This window comes from Salvia hispanica, chromosome 2, assembly GCF_029641045.1.
Source record: "Salvia hispanica isolate PSC_SH4W2 chromosome 2, Shi_PSC_v1, whole genome shotgun sequence".
NCBI classification, from domain to species: domain Eukaryota; kingdom Viridiplantae; phylum Streptophyta; class Magnoliopsida; order Lamiales; family Lamiaceae; genus Salvia; species Salvia hispanica.
Window position 1 is genome coordinate 30,048,603 of NC_142693.1, and position 21,101 is coordinate 30,069,703.

The following is a 21,101-nucleotide window of genomic DNA, read 5'->3' on the forward strand; positions in this document are numbered from 1 at the left end:
TGTGGTTGAGAAGAGTATTGGCTGATTTTGAGCAGGAGCAGAAGCAGGCTACTGGAATTTTATGTGATAATCGATCAGATGTTGAGATTGCAAAGAATCCAGTTATGCACGGGAGAACGAAGCACATCGATATTAAGTTTCACTTCATAAGAGATTTGATTAATGAAGGGGTATCTCTTCGAAGTTTTGCAGCAGCGTTGAGAATTTGGCTGATATTTTCACCAAGTCGTTGTCTTCGGAGAAGCATGTCAAGTTCAGAAATATGCTCAGAGTGTGCAATTATGAATCAAGGGGGAGTGTTGAATGAAGATTGCTGACTCATAATTGACAGCTCAAGCTTATCGTGACTTAGTCTTTGTTAGTTTTCAGCATTCCTATTTCTTAGCTAGTATTGTTTAGCTAGTGTTCCTGATTGTTAGCTATTTTTAGTTAAGATATTTTGCACGTTGTGTTCTTAGAGGGCTTATAAATAGCACCTCATTTTAGTGGAATAAATAAGTCACTTTGAGTCATCTTCTGATATACGTTCAGCATACAAATATTTTCTTTCTTTTGTGTTCTTCACTTTCTAGTTCCAACAAAAGGTAGAGAGAATAAAGTATGAAGTGAATAAAGTAGAGAAAATAAATTAAGAGAGAAAAGTAAGAAAGAGTAAAAAGTTACCATATATAGAAATGACTCAACTACGAAGGAACTTTCGTAAATGGAAAAATGACTCAACTATGAAGAAACGAAGGGAGTACCACATAATGATTTCAACTCCTATTGTGTTATGATATGTGGAACTTACTCACAGAGAGATTATCCAAAGTTCAAAACACATGATGCATTGAGTGGCAGGCTGACAGCTAATGTATGTTCGTCATTGAGATTAGTGGTGGATCCGGTGAGAGGGGCTGCCGAACCCTGATAAGCACTTACCCCTTAACCTACCAGAATTTCTCCATGATGAAAAACCAAAGTAAAACTAAAACCAGATTTTTTTTATATTATATGAAAAGCTAAAAGTGCAAGTTAACAAAGTGAAAAACAATTTAAATGCGTGCCATACACAAATTGCTCTATTTTTTTTGGACAGATGGAGTATCATTTACAAAGGGTTGATATTTTTTTGGATGACACGATAATCCGCACGAATCTGATATGAATCTGTTGGGTTGGGATTCGATAAGAAACTGCTCATTTCAGGTTGGGTTGGATCTATAACGGATTGAACCGATAACTACCCAATCCACAATATTTGACAGCCCTCCTCCAAAACACAGAAGTCACAAAAATCATAAATAATTTTATTAGCATTGATTTTATATAACCAAGTCATTGTTACCATTTTTTATTTCTACTTTTGAGTTACAATATATTTTTAATATTTAGTGAATAATGTTAGAACCCATCATACATACTACCAAATCATTTATCCACCATTCCAACCCTATTAATCATGCACTTATGATACTACTGTTATTGTGTTTTTGAATTATACACGCGAAATAAAACAAAAATTAGTAAAAGACAGAGATCTAGAGGAGAGGGAAAACCGCACGTACATTTAAAATAAATGAGTTTTAATATTAGTGGCTCTCCATCATAAATTAATACAAGTTCCTCTCCGATATAATGTTATTGCACATTTAATTTTAGTCTACTATATAATTGTATACACTCCCAAATAAAATTTTCACATGAATATCGACCTAATTTTTAATTAACAAGTTCTCCTTCTATATACTCCTTCCGTTGAAAATTTGTGACTTATTTCCTTTTTCGTCCATTCCTAAAAATTTGTCACCTTTCACTTTTACCATATTTGGTAGTGGACCTTACATTCCACTAACTCATTCTCACTCACATTTTATTTTAAAATTAATACTCCCTCCGTCCCATTAAATATGCAACATTTACTTTTCGGCACAAGATTTTATGTAGTGTTGTTTTATGAGTTAATGAAGAGAGAATAAAGTAAGAGAGAAGAAAAAGTAGAGAGCATATTGTTTCCATTTTTAGAAACGTTTCATTTTTAATGGGACAGACTTCCATTTCTAATAGGACAGAGGGAGTATATAAAAGTAGGACCCACATGCCACTAACTTTTTCAAACGACTTTCTATTATATTTCTTAAACTCATGTTGGGTCAAATGATGCCAAATTTTAAGAGACGAAGGGAGTAGTACTAACCTAATATGATGAAATTTAGCTGTCCAAGAAAGAATATTGGGATATTGAAGATATAGATTTGAATTTTAAAACCCAAAAATATCAACCTATACATGGCTGTAAGAGGTCCAGCAATCAATATTGGTGCCCCACAATCATCAATTAAACCACTTCTACTCTCAAATAATTGCTCAGAAAATTCACCCCAACACTTGAACTGCAGTAACAACATGATTTCCGACTCCGACCAACAAAATCTCCGACCATCGCCGCATGTTCTGATTTTCCCGATGCCGGTGCAGGGCCACCTCAACTCCATGCTAAACCTCTCCCATCTCTTCTGCCTAGCCGAATTCGACGTCACCTTCATCATCTCCGACTTCAGCCACCGCCGTCTCCTCCAGCACACCACCGTCGCCTCCACCTTCGCCCACTTCCCAGGATTCCAGTTTCGGACCTTCCCCGATGGCCTCCCCGAAGACCACCCCCGCAGCGGCCACAGAGCCATGGAGTTCATGTCTTCTGTCAAGAACGTCACAGTCCCTCTCTTCAAGGAAATGATGATCCAAGAAAACTTCTTGGCTTCCGCCACTCGTCGGCTGGTTACCTGCTTCGTTGCCGACGGTATGCTGAGTTTCCCCGCCGACTTTTGTGAAGAGAATGGAATTCCTTTAATCTGCTTCCGAACTGCCACCACTTCCTACTGTTGGGCTCTTTTCCGTTTTCCTCAGCTCCTTGAAGCTCAAGAGATTCCTTTCCAAGGTTAATTACACTAACTACTGCTTCCTCAGTCCCGTCCCCGTTAATTGACACCTTTACATTTTATTACTTTTGGTACATTATGCTTACTCATTTCACTAGCATTTTATTACTCCTTCCGTTCCCTCATAGTTGGGTTATTTTTCTATTTCGAAAAGTTCCATCATAGTTGAGTCAATTCCCCCACATAATACTACCTCCGTCCTTGAAAATTTGTCCCATTTTTCTATTTCTGTCCGTTCCTCAAAATTTGTCCCATTTCACTTTTACCATTTTTGGTAGTGGACCCTATATTCCACTAACTCATTCCTACTCACATTTTATTGTAAAGCTAATATATAAAAGTAGGACCCATAATCCACTAACTTTTTCAACTCACTTTCCATTACATTTCTTAAAATCCATGCCGGGTCAAAGTGGGACAAATTTTTGGGGATGGAGGTATTCACACTTTTTCTCACTCTTACTTTATTTTCTCTACTTTATTCACTTTCTACTTTTTTCTCTCTCTTACTTTTTTTATCTATTTATTTAACACACTCAACATTCATTTCTTAAACTCCGTACAGAAAAGTTCCGCCTCAACTATGAGAGAACGGGGGCAGTATAAAATTGATGTATAAAATTAGTACCCATATTCCACTAACTTTTTCCACTCATTTACCACTATATTTCTTAAAATCGTGTTAAATAAACTGGTGCCAATTAATGTGGGACAAATGGAGTATTGTAATATTTCCTCCATTTCAAATTAATTGAATACTTATTTTTTACTGAAATATTTCAAGTTAATTACATTTACTTATTCTTTTTTAAAAAAAATCAATATATTTAATCTCTTAATAAACTATATTTATTCAATTATTACTTATATCTATTTAATTGCTATGTCATTAAAATGGTAAAGTTTGATTAAATTCTAATTCGTTCTGAAATTCTGAAAAATCATGAAATTTTCATTTGTTCTCCATTATAGACACTGTATTATTGATGTTTTGAACAATGCATATTTTTAAGACATCGTTAAACACACATGTGGCAACATTTTCATATAATTTCACAGCTGTCATGAAATATTATATAAGAAGTTTTAATCAATTTGGAGTGGGCCCCGTAGTATAAGTGTCAGGAAGAAAGTGTTAACAAATCCAAACGTAGTGGATTTTCCAGCTGAGATTTAAAATTTCAAGACATATCAAAATTTAAATTTTACCTATATTAAATTCTAATCTCTTAAATCTTCTGCAAAATATTTTTCTAACTATGTAGGAAAATCAATGGATGGATTAATTGAAAGCATACCGGGAATGGAAGGTTTCATAAGAAGGCGTGACTTGCCGAGTTTTTACCGTGTCGATGACCTAAACGACCCCATTCTCAAGGACATTGTAGCTGTAACGATGCTGATTAAGAGGGCGCAAGTTGCCAGATTCAACACTTGTGAAGATTTAGAGGGGCATATAGTTGCAGAGGTACGTAAACACGTGCCAAGAGTTTTCTCCATCGGCCCAATCCACGAGCAAGTGAAATACAGACTCATGGAGAAGAAGACGGAGTCCTCGATAATCACGGCCAGCCTATGGGCGGAAGACTGGAGCTGCATCGATTGGCTGGACGCGCAGCCGCCTAAATCCGTCATCTATGTGAGCTTTGGGAGCTTAGCACTTGTGACGAGAGAGCAAGTGTTAGAGCTCTTGCACGGCTTGCTCGACAGTTCGCAGAGGTTTTTGTGGGTCATGAGGCCGGATTCCATCACCGGGAACGATGGAGAGGATCCAGTTCCGGTGGATTTAAAGGAACTTGTTAAAGGGAAGGGTTTGGTTGTAGAGTGGGCCCCACAAGAGAAGGTGCTCAACCACCCTGCAGTCGGAGGCTTTTTGACGCACAGTGGATGGAATTCGACTCTTGAGAGCATTGCTGCTGGCGTGCCGATGGTGTGCTGGCCATATTTTGGGGATCAAACGATGAATAGTAGGTTTGTGAGTGAGGTTTGGAAGATCGGATTGGATATTAAGGACACTTGTGATAGAAAGATTATTGAGAATGCAATTAGGAATTTGATGGAAGTGAGAAAGGATGAGTTTATTGAAAGGGCTGAAAATTTGGCTAAACTTGTGAAAATGACTGTTAGTAAAGGGGGTTCGTCGTATAATAATCTAGATTACTTAATTCAGTATATCAAGTCGTTGGTGATATAGTTATGTATTGCCAATGGTATTAATTGGTATTGAGTAAGAGTCAGGTGCAATTGTGCAGTATATAAGTATGTGAAATTATGAATAGTACCTAGTGGATGACTAAAGATTATTGTACCACAAATTGATTTGAACTCCCATTGTGTTATGATACGTGGAACTTACTCAAAGAGAGATTATCCAAAGTTCAAAACACATGATGCATTGAGTGGCAGGCTGACCGCTAATGTATATTCGTCGTTGAGATTAGTGGCAGATCCGGGGATGTGGGAGGGGCTGCCGAACCCCTTAACCTACTTGAATTTCTCCATGATGGCTAGGGGTAGGCAAAAAATTTGACAATTGAATATCCGACCTGATCCGAGCCAAATCATTTTTTTTATTTAGGTTAGTTCAATTTGTTTTAGAAAATTTTGATTTTGGTTTAATTTGGTTCGACTATATGGAAAACTAAAATAAAACTAAAACAAGATATTTTTATATTATATGAAAAGCTAAAAGTTCAAGTTAACAAAGTGAAAAACAATTTAAATGCTTCATTTTTCACTGTTGAAATAAATGTGGCACACACTATATGATATTTGAATATTTGGATATTGTTTAACAATTTTGGTTTGGTTCAGTGTTTGTTGTTCGGTTTTTGGTTTTTTGTGTTGATATTATGCGGATTTCAGTTTAGTTCGGGTAAATTTATAGGAATGTTTGATTTTTCAGTTCAATTTAATTTTGAAAAAAAATAAATCGTGTTTACCCTTCATTCGCTTTCATCATCGCCACAAAGAAGAAGATTTGTTTTAATTTGAGTTTTCCACGAGCGGCCCATTCCACAACACTACTTTAGCAAGAGCCCAATTAAGTGTCCAACTAATTCTAAGCCCAAGTACCCAACACATTGAACAATTGAGCTAAATATCTTCCAAAAACTTTTGTCCCTAAAAACCCACCTATAATTTGGAACCCTCTTCTTTAAACTAGAGCTGACAATTTTTGATCCGATACGATAATTCGATAAGAATCCATACGAAGTTAACCTGACACGAACACATACATTTAGGGTTTAGGTCATTATAGGGTCGACTTAATAAGAACCTGAAATCTTCGAGTTGGGTTGGGTCGGATTAGGATCGTATAATATCATGTTTTGGTTGTTTTCGTGTTGTGTTAGGTTATACTCCCTCAGTCCCAAAAGAATATGTACTAGTTCCTTTTTAGTTCATCCCACAAGAATATGTACTTGTTCATTTTTAGTCCGTCCCACAGGAATATGCACTTTCCAATTTCAGAAACTCTCTTATCTCTATTAAGATGAGATCCATTATTCACTAACAATACTTTAATTACCTTTTCTTTCAATCTTTCTCTTACTTTTTCAATTGTGTATTAAAACTCGTTGACATACATGGATTTTGCTTTGTTTTAGAGAGTAATCTTGCATGTTTTTTTATCACATTTCGTTTATTATCGGATATGATTATGATCACTTCTCTATTATTTTGGTATTTGACCATTTTGTGAAGAATGTATAGAAAAATGTGCAAAATAAGCGGATGTGCAGTAGCCTTAGTTCGAGGCAGTTTTTCTGGAGATTTCTAAGTCCAATCAGCCCTTAATTCATACCATTCTCTTCCTCTTCGAAAGAGCTTCGCGTGGGTATCTTGCACGCCTCAATCGGATTCCCGTAGAAGAAGTTATGGCCGCTATACGAACACTGCGTTGTTCAGAGAATTTCACGCGGTCGGGTGAACTAACCACCCAGCCGGGTTCGGTGTTTCCGCGCTGAAAGGGTCAGAAAATGGTCGAAAATCATCACCCTGCCGGGTGAATTTTTACCCTTTATAATTACACCCGGCCGGGTACGTTGTTTTGGCGTATTATTTTGCCGAAAACGCTAGGGTTCATAGGGGGGGAACACATCTACCGCCTCTCACTCTCCCATCCGCCTCGGAACATCCCAATACATCAATTTTCGTCCAAGAGCAAGAGAAGGGCGATTGAGAAGATTTCAACCATCAAGACGAAGGATTCTCAACCCCCAATTCATCTCCGGGGCATTTAGTATCAATTTACTTGTGTTTTCCATGTTTTCTACCGATTATTTTGTGGGATTCTTGTAAACATGAGTAGCTAGATACATTTGTGGAGCTTTGGGTGAAGATTACTTTGAATATGTTTTGATTTAATTGAATTGAACCTTCGCCTAGCTCTTGTGGTTATTTTGCTTGTTCTTGTGCTTTTATTGTTCTTTTGTTTGGCCAACATTAGAACTATGTCCGTCTAACTAGATTAATCGAGAGATAGCTAGTTTTACGTGGTAAAAGGAACGAGTACAACACATAGGTTTATCTACACTTGAGAGAAGGGACCCTTTGTGAGGGGTTTGAGTCTTAGGAACTTAAGGGATTAGAATCTAATATATTGGAAGGAGACTTTGATAGTTAGAATCTAATCAACTGGGTAGGTGCACTCGAGAGAGGGCTTATCCTATGGTAGCGACTTTCCTAATAATCCTGGAGACACATAAAGGTAAAGGTTCTGTGAGTTTAATCATCACTAGGTCGTAGTAGTTGGATCCTAAAACTCTACATTCTTTAGTCTACTTTGTATTATTTGTTTTTATACTTTCTTTTATTTGTTTATATTTTTGTCTAGTTTAAAAAACCAAAACCCAAAACTCTGTGTCTCTAAATAGTATATGACGCTTAGTATATGATAGCCAGTTGCAATCTTATTCCCTGTGTTCGATATCCCGGTACTGACCTTTAGCTATACTAGATCTACCCTATAAACTTGCAGGTATTTTTAGTGCTAATGAATAGTGCATCACTCGTGTCCACCCAAAGTGCATATTCTTGTGGGATGAAGGGAGTATTGTAGTAACTTACTATCACTAAACCCTAAACCCTAAACCCTATCACTCGTGTCCACCCAAAGTGCATATTTTTCTGGATGACACGATGATCCGCATGAATCCGACACGAATCTGTTGGATTAGAACTCGATAAGAACATGATGATTTCAGGTTGGGTTGGGATTGACCTTATTTGGTTGGGTCAATAACGGATTGACCCGATAACTAACCAATCCGCACGATTTGACAGCCCTCCTCCAAAAGACAGAAGTCACAAAAATCACAAATTATTTTATTACCATTGATTTTATATAACCAACTCATTGTTACCATTTTTTATTTCTACGTTTGAGTTACAAGCATATTTTTAATATTTAGTGAATAATGTTAGAACTTGTGAGCTGAGTTAGCTGCTGATTCGATCTCAGGTACGAGCCAATGGAGTTCTGGCTCGAGCAAGGAAAAGGCGTGCACGTTTTTAGCTATTAATGCTAGTTTTGATCTCGACCATAGGATTGAAATTAGTTGAGGGCTTTGAATCGAATCCGTTGATCTAGAAATAGCCGTTGTTTGTTTTTTTCTTGTTTTGAGTTTGTTATCACTGTTGTGTGATATAAGAATCACCTTCTAGCTTTCCCCAATTGTATCGAAAATTCACCAGAGAGAAATAATCAAGATTCCTCTTTCATCTACGTTTTCTTGTTCGCGCTTTTTCTTCATCTCGTTATTCAATCGCTCCGAACGTTAGTACCAACAAGTGGCGCCTTCCGTGGGAAGGAGGGGCAACGAATTTTTCCGATCGATAATGAAAATGCGGCTGGAGTCAGACAAATTTAATGACAAAAATGATTACGGCCTATGGAAAATTAAGATTAAGGCGATTCTGATTGAGAAGGGATGCGCAGCAGTCTTGGAGAAGCCTGATCCCGATGATAAGGGGAAGTCTGCTCTTGATGAAAAAGCACAGGCGAGGCTCGCGGAGATGCAGCTCAAGGCCTATGATGCGGTGATCTTGAACCTTGGCGATAAGGTTCTAAGAGAAATTTAGGAACAAAACACCGCTGCAGAGATTCTTGAAAGGTTAGATGAGATCTATTGTAGTAAGTCTCTAGCCAATCGATTATACATGAAAAGAAGGGTATATTCCTATTGTTTCTCTGGTGATAAATCAATTCTTGAGCAGCTAGAGGGTTTTAACAAGGCTGTAGATGATTTGGTGGCGTATGATGTTAAGGTAAGCGATAAGGATAAAGCCATTTTGGCCCTCAATGCGCTACCTGATTCCTATGACCAGCTAAGAGAAGCGATCTTGTATGGGCGGGATAAGGAAATTACTTTTGTAGAGGTGCACTCTGCTTTGATGGAAAAAAAACTGCAAAAGGGAATGGGCAGGCATCAAGATTCAAGGAACCAAGACTCTCAAGTTCCAGAGAGCTTGAACATTAGAAAGTTCAAGGCGAAGAAAGGGGGAATGAAGGAAGGCTGTAGTTTCCATATATGTTCTAGGTTGCACTGGTTTGATTCTATCAAGGAGGCATCAGGATCAGTAGTTCTTGGCAACAACCAGGTCTGCAAAGTTGAAGCAATTGGCAGCATTCGACTAAGATTGGCTGATGAGTCAGTCAAGATCCTAACTTAGGTCAGGTTTATTCCAGGGGTGAAGAGAAATTTGATCTCACTGGGTGTTTCTAGAAAGGAAGGGCTATTCTTTCTGTTCCTCTGCTAGTGTGATGGTGGTGGGAATAGGTGGAGAAATCATATTGAAGGCTGAGAAAAAAGACAGCTTATGCTATTTGGCTGCCACAGTAGTCAAGCATGGGCAGGTGAACTCTACAAAGGCTGAGTCAGTTAGATTGTGGCATGAAGACTCGGGCATCCTGCTTTTGGGAGCATCAACCAGCTGATAAAGAAGCAAGTCATTGCTAGTGATGGTGTAAAGGATGATCAAACCTGTGAGGATTGCATTCTGGGAAAGTCAAAGAAATTTCTCTACCCCAAAGGTAAGCATACTTCATCTGCTCCTCTAAAATATGCTCATTCTGATTTATGAGGTCCAAGCAGTGAAAGATGATTTAGGCAGGGCTTTTGACATGAAGGACTTGGCTTCTGCCAAAAGAATTCTTGGCATGAACATTGTTAGAGACAGAGATGTGTAGAAGATGATGGTCTCGAAGTCATGCAGCTAAGGTGGAGATTTGTGAGCTGAGTTAGCTGCTGATTCGAGCCAAGGGAGTTCTGGCTCGAGCAAGGAAAAGGCGTGGAAGCTGAAACACGTTTTTAGCTATTAATGCTAGTTTTGATCTCGGCCGTAGGATTGATATAGTTGAGGGCTTTGAATCGAAGCCGTTGATCTTGAAATAGCCGTTGTTTGTTTTTTTCTTGTTTTGAGTTTGTTATCACTGTTGTGTGATATAAGAATCACCTTCTAGCTTTCTCCAATTGTATCGAAAATTCACCAGAGAGAAATAATCAAGATTCCTCTTTCATCTACGTTTTCTTGTTCGCGCTTTTTCTTCATCTCGTTATTCAATCGCTCCGAACGTTAGTACCAACAGAACTCATTATACATACACTACCAAATCATTTATCCACCATTCCAACCTATTAAACATGCACTTATTATACTACTGTTATTGTGTTTTTGAATTACACATGCGAAATAAAACAAAAAATAGTAAAAGACATAGATCTAGAGGAGAGGGAAAACCGCACGTACATTTAAAATAAATGAGTTTTAATATTAGTGTCTCTCAATCATAAATTAAAACAAGTTCCTCTCTGATATAATGTCATTGCACATTTAACTTTAGTCTACTGTATAATTGTATACACTCCCAAATAAAATTTTCACAAGAATATCGACCTAATTTTTAATTATCAAATTCCCTTCTTATATAGTACTAATATCATAAATTTAGCTGTCTAAGAAAGAATATTGGGATATTGAAGATATAGATTTGAATTTTACACCAAATACAAAAACCCAAAAATATCAACATATACATGGCTCTAAGAGGTCCACCTATCAATATTGGTGCCCCACCACAATCATCAATTAAAACCACTTCCACTCTCGAATAATTGCCAAACAATCAGAAATTCACCCCAACAAGCAACAACATGACTTCCGATTCCGACCAACAAAATCTCCGACCACCGCCGCATGTTCTGATTTTCCCGATGCCGGTGCAGGGCCACCTCAACTCCATGCTAAACCTCTCCCATCTCTTCTGCCTAGCCGAATTCGACGTCACCTTCATCATCTCCGACTTCAGCCACCGCCGCCTCCTCCAGCACACCACTGTCGCAGCTACCTTTGCCCGCTACCCGGGATTCCAGTTCCGGACCTTCCCCGATGGCGTCCCCGAAGACCACCCCCGCAGCGGCCGCAGAGCCATGGAGTTCATGTCTTCTGTCAATAAAGTCACAGTCCCTCTCTTCAAGGAAATGATGATCCAAGAAAACTTCTTGGCTTCCGCCACCCGTAGGCGGGTTACCTGCTTCGTTGCCGACGGTGTGCTGAATTTTGCCGCCGACTTTTGCGAAGAGAATGGTCTTCCACTCATCTACTTTCGAACTACCACCACTTCCTACTTTTGGGCTCTTTTCCGTTTCCCTGAGCTCCTTGAAGCCCAGGAGATTCCTTTCGGAGGTCAGATATACCTTGTTTCGGGTTGTCCATCAAAATTAATTTATGATTGTGCACGTAATTTGGATTTCTTGAATTAAAAAATTCATACTCCCTCGTATCCTTACCTGTTACGGATTTTTAAGAAATATAATAGAAAAGCGAATTGAAAAAGTTAGTGGCATGTGAGTCCTACTTTTATATATTAGTTTTATAATAAAATGTGAGTGTGAATGAGTTAGTGGAAGTGGGACTCACTACCAAAAATAGTATAAGTGAAATGTGATAAATGTTTAAGGACGGAAGAAAATGGAAATAAGTGACAAATTTTCAAATACGGAGGAAGTACTTTTTATAGATTGAGTAAAAAGAAAATAGTTGTTTTTTATGAACAATTAATAGCATAGTTCATGTACGTCTGGAACGGAGAGAGTACGGAGTACCTTTGCAGTTCATAAAAAGAAATAAGTGACATATTTTCAGAGACGGAGGGAGTACGGAGTACTTTTTAGAGACAGAGTATAAAGAAAATAGTTCATGTACCTTTAGAACGGACTGAGTATCAAAGATAAGTCTTCTATTCAATTCATAAAATTTTAAGTATTTTTTATCTTTTTCATATTTTACTAACTTCGCATTTTAGCTCAAGTCATCTAAGTGAATAGATGAAATATATGTCAAATAACGAAATACTATGATTTGTTTCCACAATCAGGACAAAAAATTTAACCTTTATAACATGCATGTCATTATTCTCTTCATGAATATATAACATCATTTAACTCCGTGACAATGCGATGCATATATGATTTGCCTAACACTATATCAAATACATTTCATTCAAAGTTCATGTTGTTTCCATCTAATTTCTCATTACCTAAGTCTAACTCTTTAGTTTGTTAAGCATTTTGTAGGAAAATCAATGGATGGATTAATAGAAAGCATACCGGGAATGGAAGGTTTCATAAGACGGCGTGACTTGCCGAGTTTCTACCGTGTCGTTGACCTAAACGACCCCATTCTCAAGGACACTGTATCTGTAACGATGCTGATTAAGAGGGCGCAAGTTGCCATATTCAACACTTGTGAAGATTTAGAGGGGAAAATAGTTGAAGAAGTACGTAAACACGTGCCAAGAGTTTTCTCCATCGGTCCAATCCACGAGCAAGTGAAATACAGACTGACGGAGAAGAAGGTGGAGTCCTCCATCATCACGGCCAGCCTATGGGAGGAAGACCGGAGCTGCATCAAATGGCTGGACGCGCAGTCACCTAAATCTGTCATCTATGTGAGCTTTGGGAGCTTAGCATTTGTGACAAGAGAGCAAGTGTTAGAGCTCTTGCACAGCTTGCTCGACTGTTCGCAGAGGTTTTTGTGGGTCATGAGGCCGGATTCCATCATCGGGAGCGAGGGAGAGGATCCAGTTCCAGTGGAGTTAATGGAACGTATTAAAGGGAAGGGTTTGTTGGTGGAGTGGGCCCCGCAGGAGAAGGTTCTCAACCACCCTGCGGTTGGAGGGTTTATGACGCACAGTGGATGGAATTCGACTCTGGAGAGCATTAGTGCTGGCGTGCCGATGGTGTGTTGGCCATGTTTTGCAGATCAAATGACGAATTGTAGGATTGTGAGTGAGGTTTGGAAGATCGGATTGGATATCAAAGACACTTGTGATAGAAAGATTATTAAGAAGGCAATTAGGGATTTGATGGAAGTGAGAAAAGATGAGTTTATGGAAAGGTCAGCGAATTTGGCTAAACTTGTAAAAAAGACTGTTAGTAAAGAGGGTTCGTCGTATAATAATCTGGATGGCCTAATTCAGTATATCCAGTCGTTGGTGATATAGTTATGTATTGCCAATGGTATTAATTGGTATTGAGTAAGAGTCAGGGTGCAATTGTGCATTTTATAAGTATATGAAATTACGAATAGTACCTAGTGGGTGACTAAAGATTATTGTACTGCATATTGATTTCAACTCCCATTGTGTTATGATATGTGGAACTTACTCAAAGAGAGATTATCCAAAGTTCAAAACACATGATGCATTGAGTGGCAAGCTGACAGCTATGTTCGTCATTGAGATTAGTGGCGGATTCGGGGTGTGATAAACACGGGATTTGTATGTTTTTAAGGCCTAAATTTGGCTCGTTTTAAATGTCAATCTTGCAAATTATGTTATTAAATTGCATATATTATATATTTTGGTATTTTGACGTGTTTGTTGATAAATGATAGAAAAAGATAGAAAAAATGTGCAAAATTGTCAAAGTTCAGCAGCCTCTGTTCAAGCCCATATGACAACGAGTTTGAAGTCCAATCGGTGCTTAATACATACCATACTCTTCTTCTTCGAAAGAGCTTCACTTGGGTACCTTGAACATCTAAATCGGAGTTTTGTGGAGAAAGTTATGACCATTTTACGAATGTTGCGCAGTGCAGTCAAAATTAGGCGGAAATTATGCGGAAATTAAGGAAAGAGAGAAATTATTGTCAAATCTCTCCTATTAATTGAGGAATTCGAATTTATCATCTTTTCCATTACTTGAAGGGTACTTTTTACCAATAATAAATCTTTTTCAAGCCTATATATATACCCCATAACCTAATTCATAATATTTATCTCAGAGCCTACAATCCTTCTCCATCTCTACACCTTCTTCCATCTCAGAGCCTCCAATCCTTCTCCATCTCTACACCTTCTTTCATCTCAGAGCCTTCAATCCTCTCCATCTCTATACTTCTTTCATCCCATATTCCACATATAATTCATCCATCTTTCATTGGAGCGGAGATCTGTAGATCCAGGCAAGAGAAGACTGAGGACAACATCATTCAATCTTGGGTTTTGTTTTGTTTTTCTTCATGTCTAGTACTTTTTGTTGTTTTACTTGTCTATGAGTATTAAACATCTTTTGTAAAATTTTTGGTAAACATGCTATGATTTTGAGTTATTTATGTTGTTTTTCCTAGTTAGCTCTTATAGTTATTTCGATTTCTCTTGTGCTTATACATTTATTTGATTGACCATCTTATAAATGCATGTGGATTTTACTACAATACTCGGGAGATAAGTAGTTTAATTTGAAAGAGGAGAAATTGACGCCTTTGCCAATATAATCGAGAGATTTGAGCCTTTGAATGAAGCAAATTTATCTTAGGAGCTTTTAGGAGTTGTTGTCTTAATTCTAGGAAGGACACTTCGGTTCTAGGTAGCAATCTACAAATTGTACGCTTCGGGAGAAGATATAATTTTACATATGTGATAGCTTAGTAACTCTAGATACCGTAATTCAAGAAAGTCTTTTGAATTTTAGCTTTTGATTGTGGTTCCTAAAACTCTACATTCCATAGCCTGTTTTGTATATTATTTATTTTTATATTTTCTATTATTTGTTTATTTATTTCTTTATGTCTAGTTATAAAATCAAACCAAAAATACTGTGTCTATGAGGTTTAGTATATGATAGACAGTTGCCATCTTATTCCCTGAGTTCGATATCTCGGTACTGACCATTAGCTATACTAGATCTACCTTGTGTACTTGCAAGTATTTTTAGTGCTAATAAATAGTGCATCAGGGTGAAGGGGCTGCCGAACCTTGATAACCACTTACCCCTTAACCTACCGGAATTTCTCCATGATGGCTAGGGGTAGGCAAAAAATTTGAACATTGAATATCCGAACCGATCCGAGCCAAATCGATTTTTTTTTAATTTAGGTTCAGTTCAATTTTTTTTAGGAAAATTTGATTTTTGGTTTAATTCGATTCGACTATATGAAAAACCAAAGTAAAACTAAAATAATAGTACTACATAACCTCTCGTGCCAAATTAGAACTCCCCTGCTTAGAGTGGGGCGAAGCCGCGAAGGGAGTACTAAGACCATCTCCAATGGTACATTAAAATCTAAAATGTGATAGGTAATTAGCTCAAATAGTATTCCAAATAGTATTCCAAAACCAATCCTGTTTTTGATTTTTGAGTAAAAAATACCTAATTTTAGATTTACACTAAACCAAAAAAATTATTTTCAATTTCTATGAGTAAAAAATGCATTATATAGAGAATTTTCTTTTAGGTCTTAGTTTAATGCAAATGGTTGGAGTAAAATCATATTTGACGTGACATTTACACTAAAATGAGTTTGAGTTTAGAGTAAATGGTTAGAGATGCTATAAAAGCGAAACCTACATTCCAATAACTTTTTCTATTCACTTTTTTTCACAAAGTCAAACAATTTCTGAAAATCCGTACCGAGTCAAAATGACTCTTTAAATGGTGGACTGAAGGAATATAAAATTTAACCCACATTTTTTTTTACAAAGTTAAATAATTTCTTAAAATCTACATTGATCAAATATGAAACATTTATTGACGACAAGAGGAAGTATATAATAGCTTGAGTAGTTGATTTGTATTTTATGTTTTTATTATATACTCCATCCGTCCCTTAAATTTTGTCACACATTGACCGGACACGGATTTTAAGAAATGTAATGCAAAGTGAGTTGAAAAAGTTAGAGGAAAACGGATCCTACATATATATATTACTTTTATAATCAAATGTGAGTTGAAATGATTTAGTGGAATATGTGTTCCACTGTAAAAAATGGTAAAAAGTGAAATGTGAAAAATTTTATGGGACAGACGGAAATGGAAAAATGTAAAAAAAATTCAAGGACGGCAGAAGTATCTAATATGATATTTAATACTTCCTATTCCAATTATTCTTTTTTTCTTGCACACATAACACCTAAATGTGCAAATTATAACCAATCAAAGCACGAAATAACCTTTAATCCGAAGAATAATGTATACAAACAACTGACATAGGCTAGACCAAAAATTGGCAAAAAAATAATGTATTAATATTCATATTAATCAGACAATGTCGTTGTGTTTATGAGCAACTCACATGCCAAATTAAAACAAAAATGTTCGAAAGACAGGTCTAGAGAGAGAACTAATAGTGACATTTATGTTGGTGACCCTCTACCATAAACTAAAACAAGTGCAATTCTTAACTGGTCAAACATAACAACAGCCTAGCAATCAATATTGGTGCCCCTAAGAGCATCCGCAACTGGCGGACTTCCCGCCGGACGTGACCGGCGTGCCGGTCGTCTGCGCGGGAGCGTAGGACGCGGACGTCCGCTGCGGACACCGCATGTCCGCGGCTTTCCGGCGACGTCCGTCGTGACGTCCATCATTGCATCGCCGACGCGGACATCCGTTTTTCTTTTTTTTCTTTTTTTTTTAAAAAAAAAAAACTCTATATATACGGCTCGTTGCAAACTCTATATATACGGCTCGTTGCAAACTCTATATATACGGCTCGTTGCAAACTCTGTATGTACGAATTTTTAAAAAACTCTAACGCATGTATTATCGTCGGAAATTAAGACCCCTGTTCGGTTAGCGGCAAACTATAGAGATTCAAGGCATAACATGTACTTTTATTTTAATCGTTTTTTTGGTTTGGGATGGTTTTTTTTTTTTGTGAACCATGTACTTTTTTTAGTTTAAATATGTATGCTTTTTTTTATAAATAAAATCGTTGCATTTTCCCAGTATTCGTGTCGAAATTTTAATTCCGTAACGTAAATTGCATATTTATGAATTTGTGAATTTTTTTTTATTGCGAGAAGTTCGCGCGGGAAGGACAATGGGACATCCGCAGCATTACGGATGCTCTAATCACAAACTACTCCTCTGAAATGTTATTATACTCACTATGCTTCTGCATAGTTGAGTCATTTTGGTTGCTCCACTATAGTCGAATTATATTTTTTTTCTGGCAAAAAAATAATCTAATTCTTATCTCTTACTTAATTTTCTCTGCATCTATTTTTTTTTCTTTCCTAATTTATTCTCTCTTTCACTTTTCATTTTTCACTTTTCACTCTACAGAGGGATGGAGGGAATACATTTTAGTTTAGTATTCCCTCCGTCCCAACTAAGATGACACATTTATTAGTTGGCATGAGATTTTAGAAGTTGTTGGTTAACATGGTTAATTGGAGAGATAAAGAGTAGGTGCATGTATTAAATGGTGAGAGAAAAAGAGTTGATTATTTAATAGCAGAGAGGAAAAATGGTTGAGTGTATTATTAGAGAAATAAAGTTACCAAAAATAGAAATGTGTCATCTTATCTAGGACACACTAAAAAAGAAGTGTGTTATCTTAATTGGGACGGAGGGAGTACTATAATCAGTGACGGAACCAGAAATATAAACAAGCCGGTGCTTAAAAATTAATATTAATAATATTAAAATAATTAAAATTAATAATATTAAAATAATTTTAAAATGATAATAGCATTTTTTTACTTAGTACTAATATTTAATTTTACATATAACCATTTTACAAAAGTTTAAGAGAACGACATTTTCTCAAGTGAAATCATAAGCCAAAATTCTAGGACACTTTTATTAAAAAAATATTATAATCATTCAAAATAAAATTAAAAAGATTATAAATTTATGAAAATATTACAAATTTTTATGAAACCATATCCATAAACTCTTGCTCCCATTAGCAATTCATATAAAACATTAAGAATACATTAAACAAATCAAAATAAAGAGAACACAGTCTAATAAGGAGTAATACACGTAATAAATACTTCATCTGTCCCATTAAAAATGAAACATTTTCTTTTTAGTTTGTCCTATTTGAAATGAAACGTTTCCTAAAATGGAAACATCTCTATCTCTACTTTTTCATCGCTCTTACTTTACTCTCTCTTCATTAACTCACACAACAACACTACATAAAAATCTGTGTCGATTCCCAAATATTGCATATTTAATGGGACAGTGGAAGTATATGAATTGATGGTATGAGGAATTAAATTCATACACTAAACATTTTGCAGGCGAATTAATGGAAAAAAGAAATAAATATATGACTTAGAATTAATAAAACTAATGGCTTATGAACTGATAAATCAAAATATTACAACTACTTCATTTGAAATAATAATAGTTGAAAAGAAATGAGTCATTATCCGGAAAAAAGAGAAGCAGGCCCTAGACGAAGGAATTATATAGGAGCACTATTTAATAGCTAGGCTACTAAATATTATTGGACCAATTAATTCAATTTTACCATTAAAGCCCAACATCAAAACCTAAGTCTCAACTCCATCGTCTTCATTCAGCACTGGACTGAGTTTCTGCAACTAGGTGGTGCCCTTGTTCCGTCACTGAATATAATTGTACGTTCTCGTAATTTAAAATTTCACATGAATATCACACGGCTACATCAACTACAGTATAGCCATCAATACTGGTGGCTCTCCATGATAAAATAAAGTGAGAATTACAAATTTAGTACTCCCTCCGTCCCACAAAAGATGTCACACTTTCCTTTTTAGTTTGACAAGAGAGCAAATGTTAGAGTTCTTGCATGGATTACTCGAAAGTTCCCAGAGGTTTTTGTGGGTCATGAGGCCGGAATCTATCATCGGGGGCAACGGAGAGGATCTAGTTCCGGCAGAATTAATGTAATGTATTAAAGGGAAGGGTTTGTTGGTGGAGTGGGCCCCACAAGAGAAGGTGCTCAACCACCCTGCAGTTGGAGGGTTTATGACGCACAATGGATGGAATTCGACTCTTGAGAGCATTGCAGCTGGCGTGCCAATGGCGTGCTGGCCTTATTTTGCGGACCAAACGACGAATAGTAGGTTTGTGAGTGAGGTTTGGAAGATCGGATTGGATATCAAAGACACTTGTGATAGAAAGATTATTGAGATGGCAATTAGGGATTTGATGGAAGTGAGAAAAGATGAGTTTATGGAAAGGTCAGCAAATTTGGCTAAACTTGTGAAAAAGACTGTTAGTAAAGGGGGTTCGTCGTATAATAATTTGGATGGTCTCATTCATTATATTAAGTCGTTGGTAATTTGATTATGGATTGCCTAATGCCAGTTGTGGTTTGATTTGTCTTTGTTATTGTTAAAGATAGTTTGTCTTGCACGTGATTTGTAACGTCCCACTTTTTGAACCCTAATTTTTTTTTCGAATTAAATGATTTTAATGTTGCGAAGTCCGTGAATTAATTTTTCAAGTGAAATTGTTATTTGTTTTCTTGTGACCTAATTTTTGAATTGGAGTTTTGAATGTGTGTTGACTGAGTCAACTTTGTTGACTACGTGACGTGGTTGTTTGAATAGTTGATGCGGAGTGAATTTATTTGTTTCCGAATAAGTGATAAGTTGTTATATGAGCTCGAAATTGTATTGGAAAAATCACAATGTGAATTTAATTAAATCATTTCCTTGAGAAATAATTATTGGACTCCATTGCGTGTTGGATCCGATAAATTAAATAAATGAAACAAATCCAATCTTGTGAAATATAAATTGTGGGCTATACAATTAAAATAAAATACAGCCCAAATAAATTAAGTCCTACACGAAGTAATTCTAAGAAAATAGATGATCTATGTGCAGATCCCTCCTCCCTACTCTACCGTGATTTTCCTCTTTATTCGGTCAATACTACAATTAATCTCAAATTAATTGAGCAATCAAACACCAAAATTACTCCCCTCCCACGTCTCACGTTCCCTCGTCTTTTCACCCCAATCTGCAAGAGAAATCCTTCCAATTATTTCCCCACAATCAATTGAAATCAATCACCAAAAATAACTACTCAATACACTGCTATTCACCCCTCTACACTCTCTCCGCCTCACGTGATTCGGCAGTCTCTTGTTAAATTCTCTCAATTCTGTCCCACGTCGACTTGGTGATGATCCAATCTAATCTATATAAGCGTGGATAACCCTCCCTCTTATGAGGCCTTTTAAGGGGTGAGTGGCTCATTTCTAATATCTCTCCTAAGTCACTTATCTGCGGGGTTAATTGGGGTGGAAACGGGGCTGCTTCTGATGAAGTCGAGACCGCCGGAGCGGCGATGCAGCGGCTGCTACGGCGCCGAGCGACGGCGGTGGGTGCGGGCGACGAATCGGAGTCAGCAGTGGCGTCGACTCCGGTGCAGCTGCGATTTGGAGAAAGCGACGGATCTCTAATTCTTTTTCTCGTCTTTTGGTGTTGCGATTGTGGGAGAGAGAGCCGACGGATTTATTTAGTGGAGGGATGTTGAGTTTCAAGTTTGGAGCTTTAATTTCATTTCTGTAGAGGAGGAAGAGAGTTAAACACGATTGAAAATTTGAGTGCATTTATTTAATTTGTTTACTACCTTAATATTTCTTTTTTTCAAAATGTTGACTTTAAAGGAGTATGGGAAACGGAGTTCGAGTAGTGTAGGTGTTGGTTAATGTGGAATATGGTAGTAGGGGATACCGTACGGGTATTATTTTGTAAATGAGAGTATACTATTTCTTTCTTTGGGCCAGGCCACTTAATTTAATTGGGTTGAGCCTGTTTTTAATATAATTTGTTGGGGCGTAAACTGCCGTAATTAATTGAAATACCTAAGCTTCTAATTGAGAAAAATTTATAATCTGAGTCTAGAAAATAATTGGAAACATAGGATGAATGCATCTTAT

At 36.9% G+C, this 21,101-nt stretch overlaps 2 protein-coding genes across 3 annotated transcripts; both read left to right on the forward strand.

Moving 5' to 3' along the window:
- Positions 1–2,309: 2,309 nt before the first annotated feature.
- On the forward strand, positions 2,310–5,243 carry LOC125191968 (7-deoxyloganetic acid glucosyltransferase-like). The gene is made up of 2 exons (XM_089065991.1): positions 2,310–2,917; positions 4,184–5,243. The coding sequence occupies exons 1-2, from the start codon at positions 2,386–2,388 to the stop codon at positions 5,110–5,112; spliced, it is 1,461 nt and encodes a 486-aa protein (XP_088922117.1). The 5' UTR covers positions 2,310–2,385; the 3' UTR covers positions 5,113–5,243.
- A 5,790-nt stretch (positions 5,244–11,033) lies between these two features.
- Positions 11,034–19,495, forward strand: LOC125212810 (7-deoxyloganetic acid glucosyl transferase-like). 2 transcript variants are annotated; one of them, XM_089065837.1, is made up of 3 exons: positions 11,034–11,609; positions 12,500–13,077; positions 19,145–19,495. In XM_089065837.1, the coding sequence occupies exons 1-3, from the start codon at positions 11,078–11,080 to the stop codon at positions 19,493–19,495; spliced, it is 1,461 nt and encodes a 486-aa protein (XP_088921963.1). In that variant the 5' UTR covers positions 11,034–11,077. The 2 variants fall into 2 exon arrangements, with proteins under 2 accessions (XP_088921963.1, XP_047969033.2); XM_048113076.2 differs by lacking the exon at positions 19,145–19,495 and having other exon boundaries at positions 12,500–13,560.
- Positions 19,496–21,101: the final 1,606 nt, after the last annotated feature.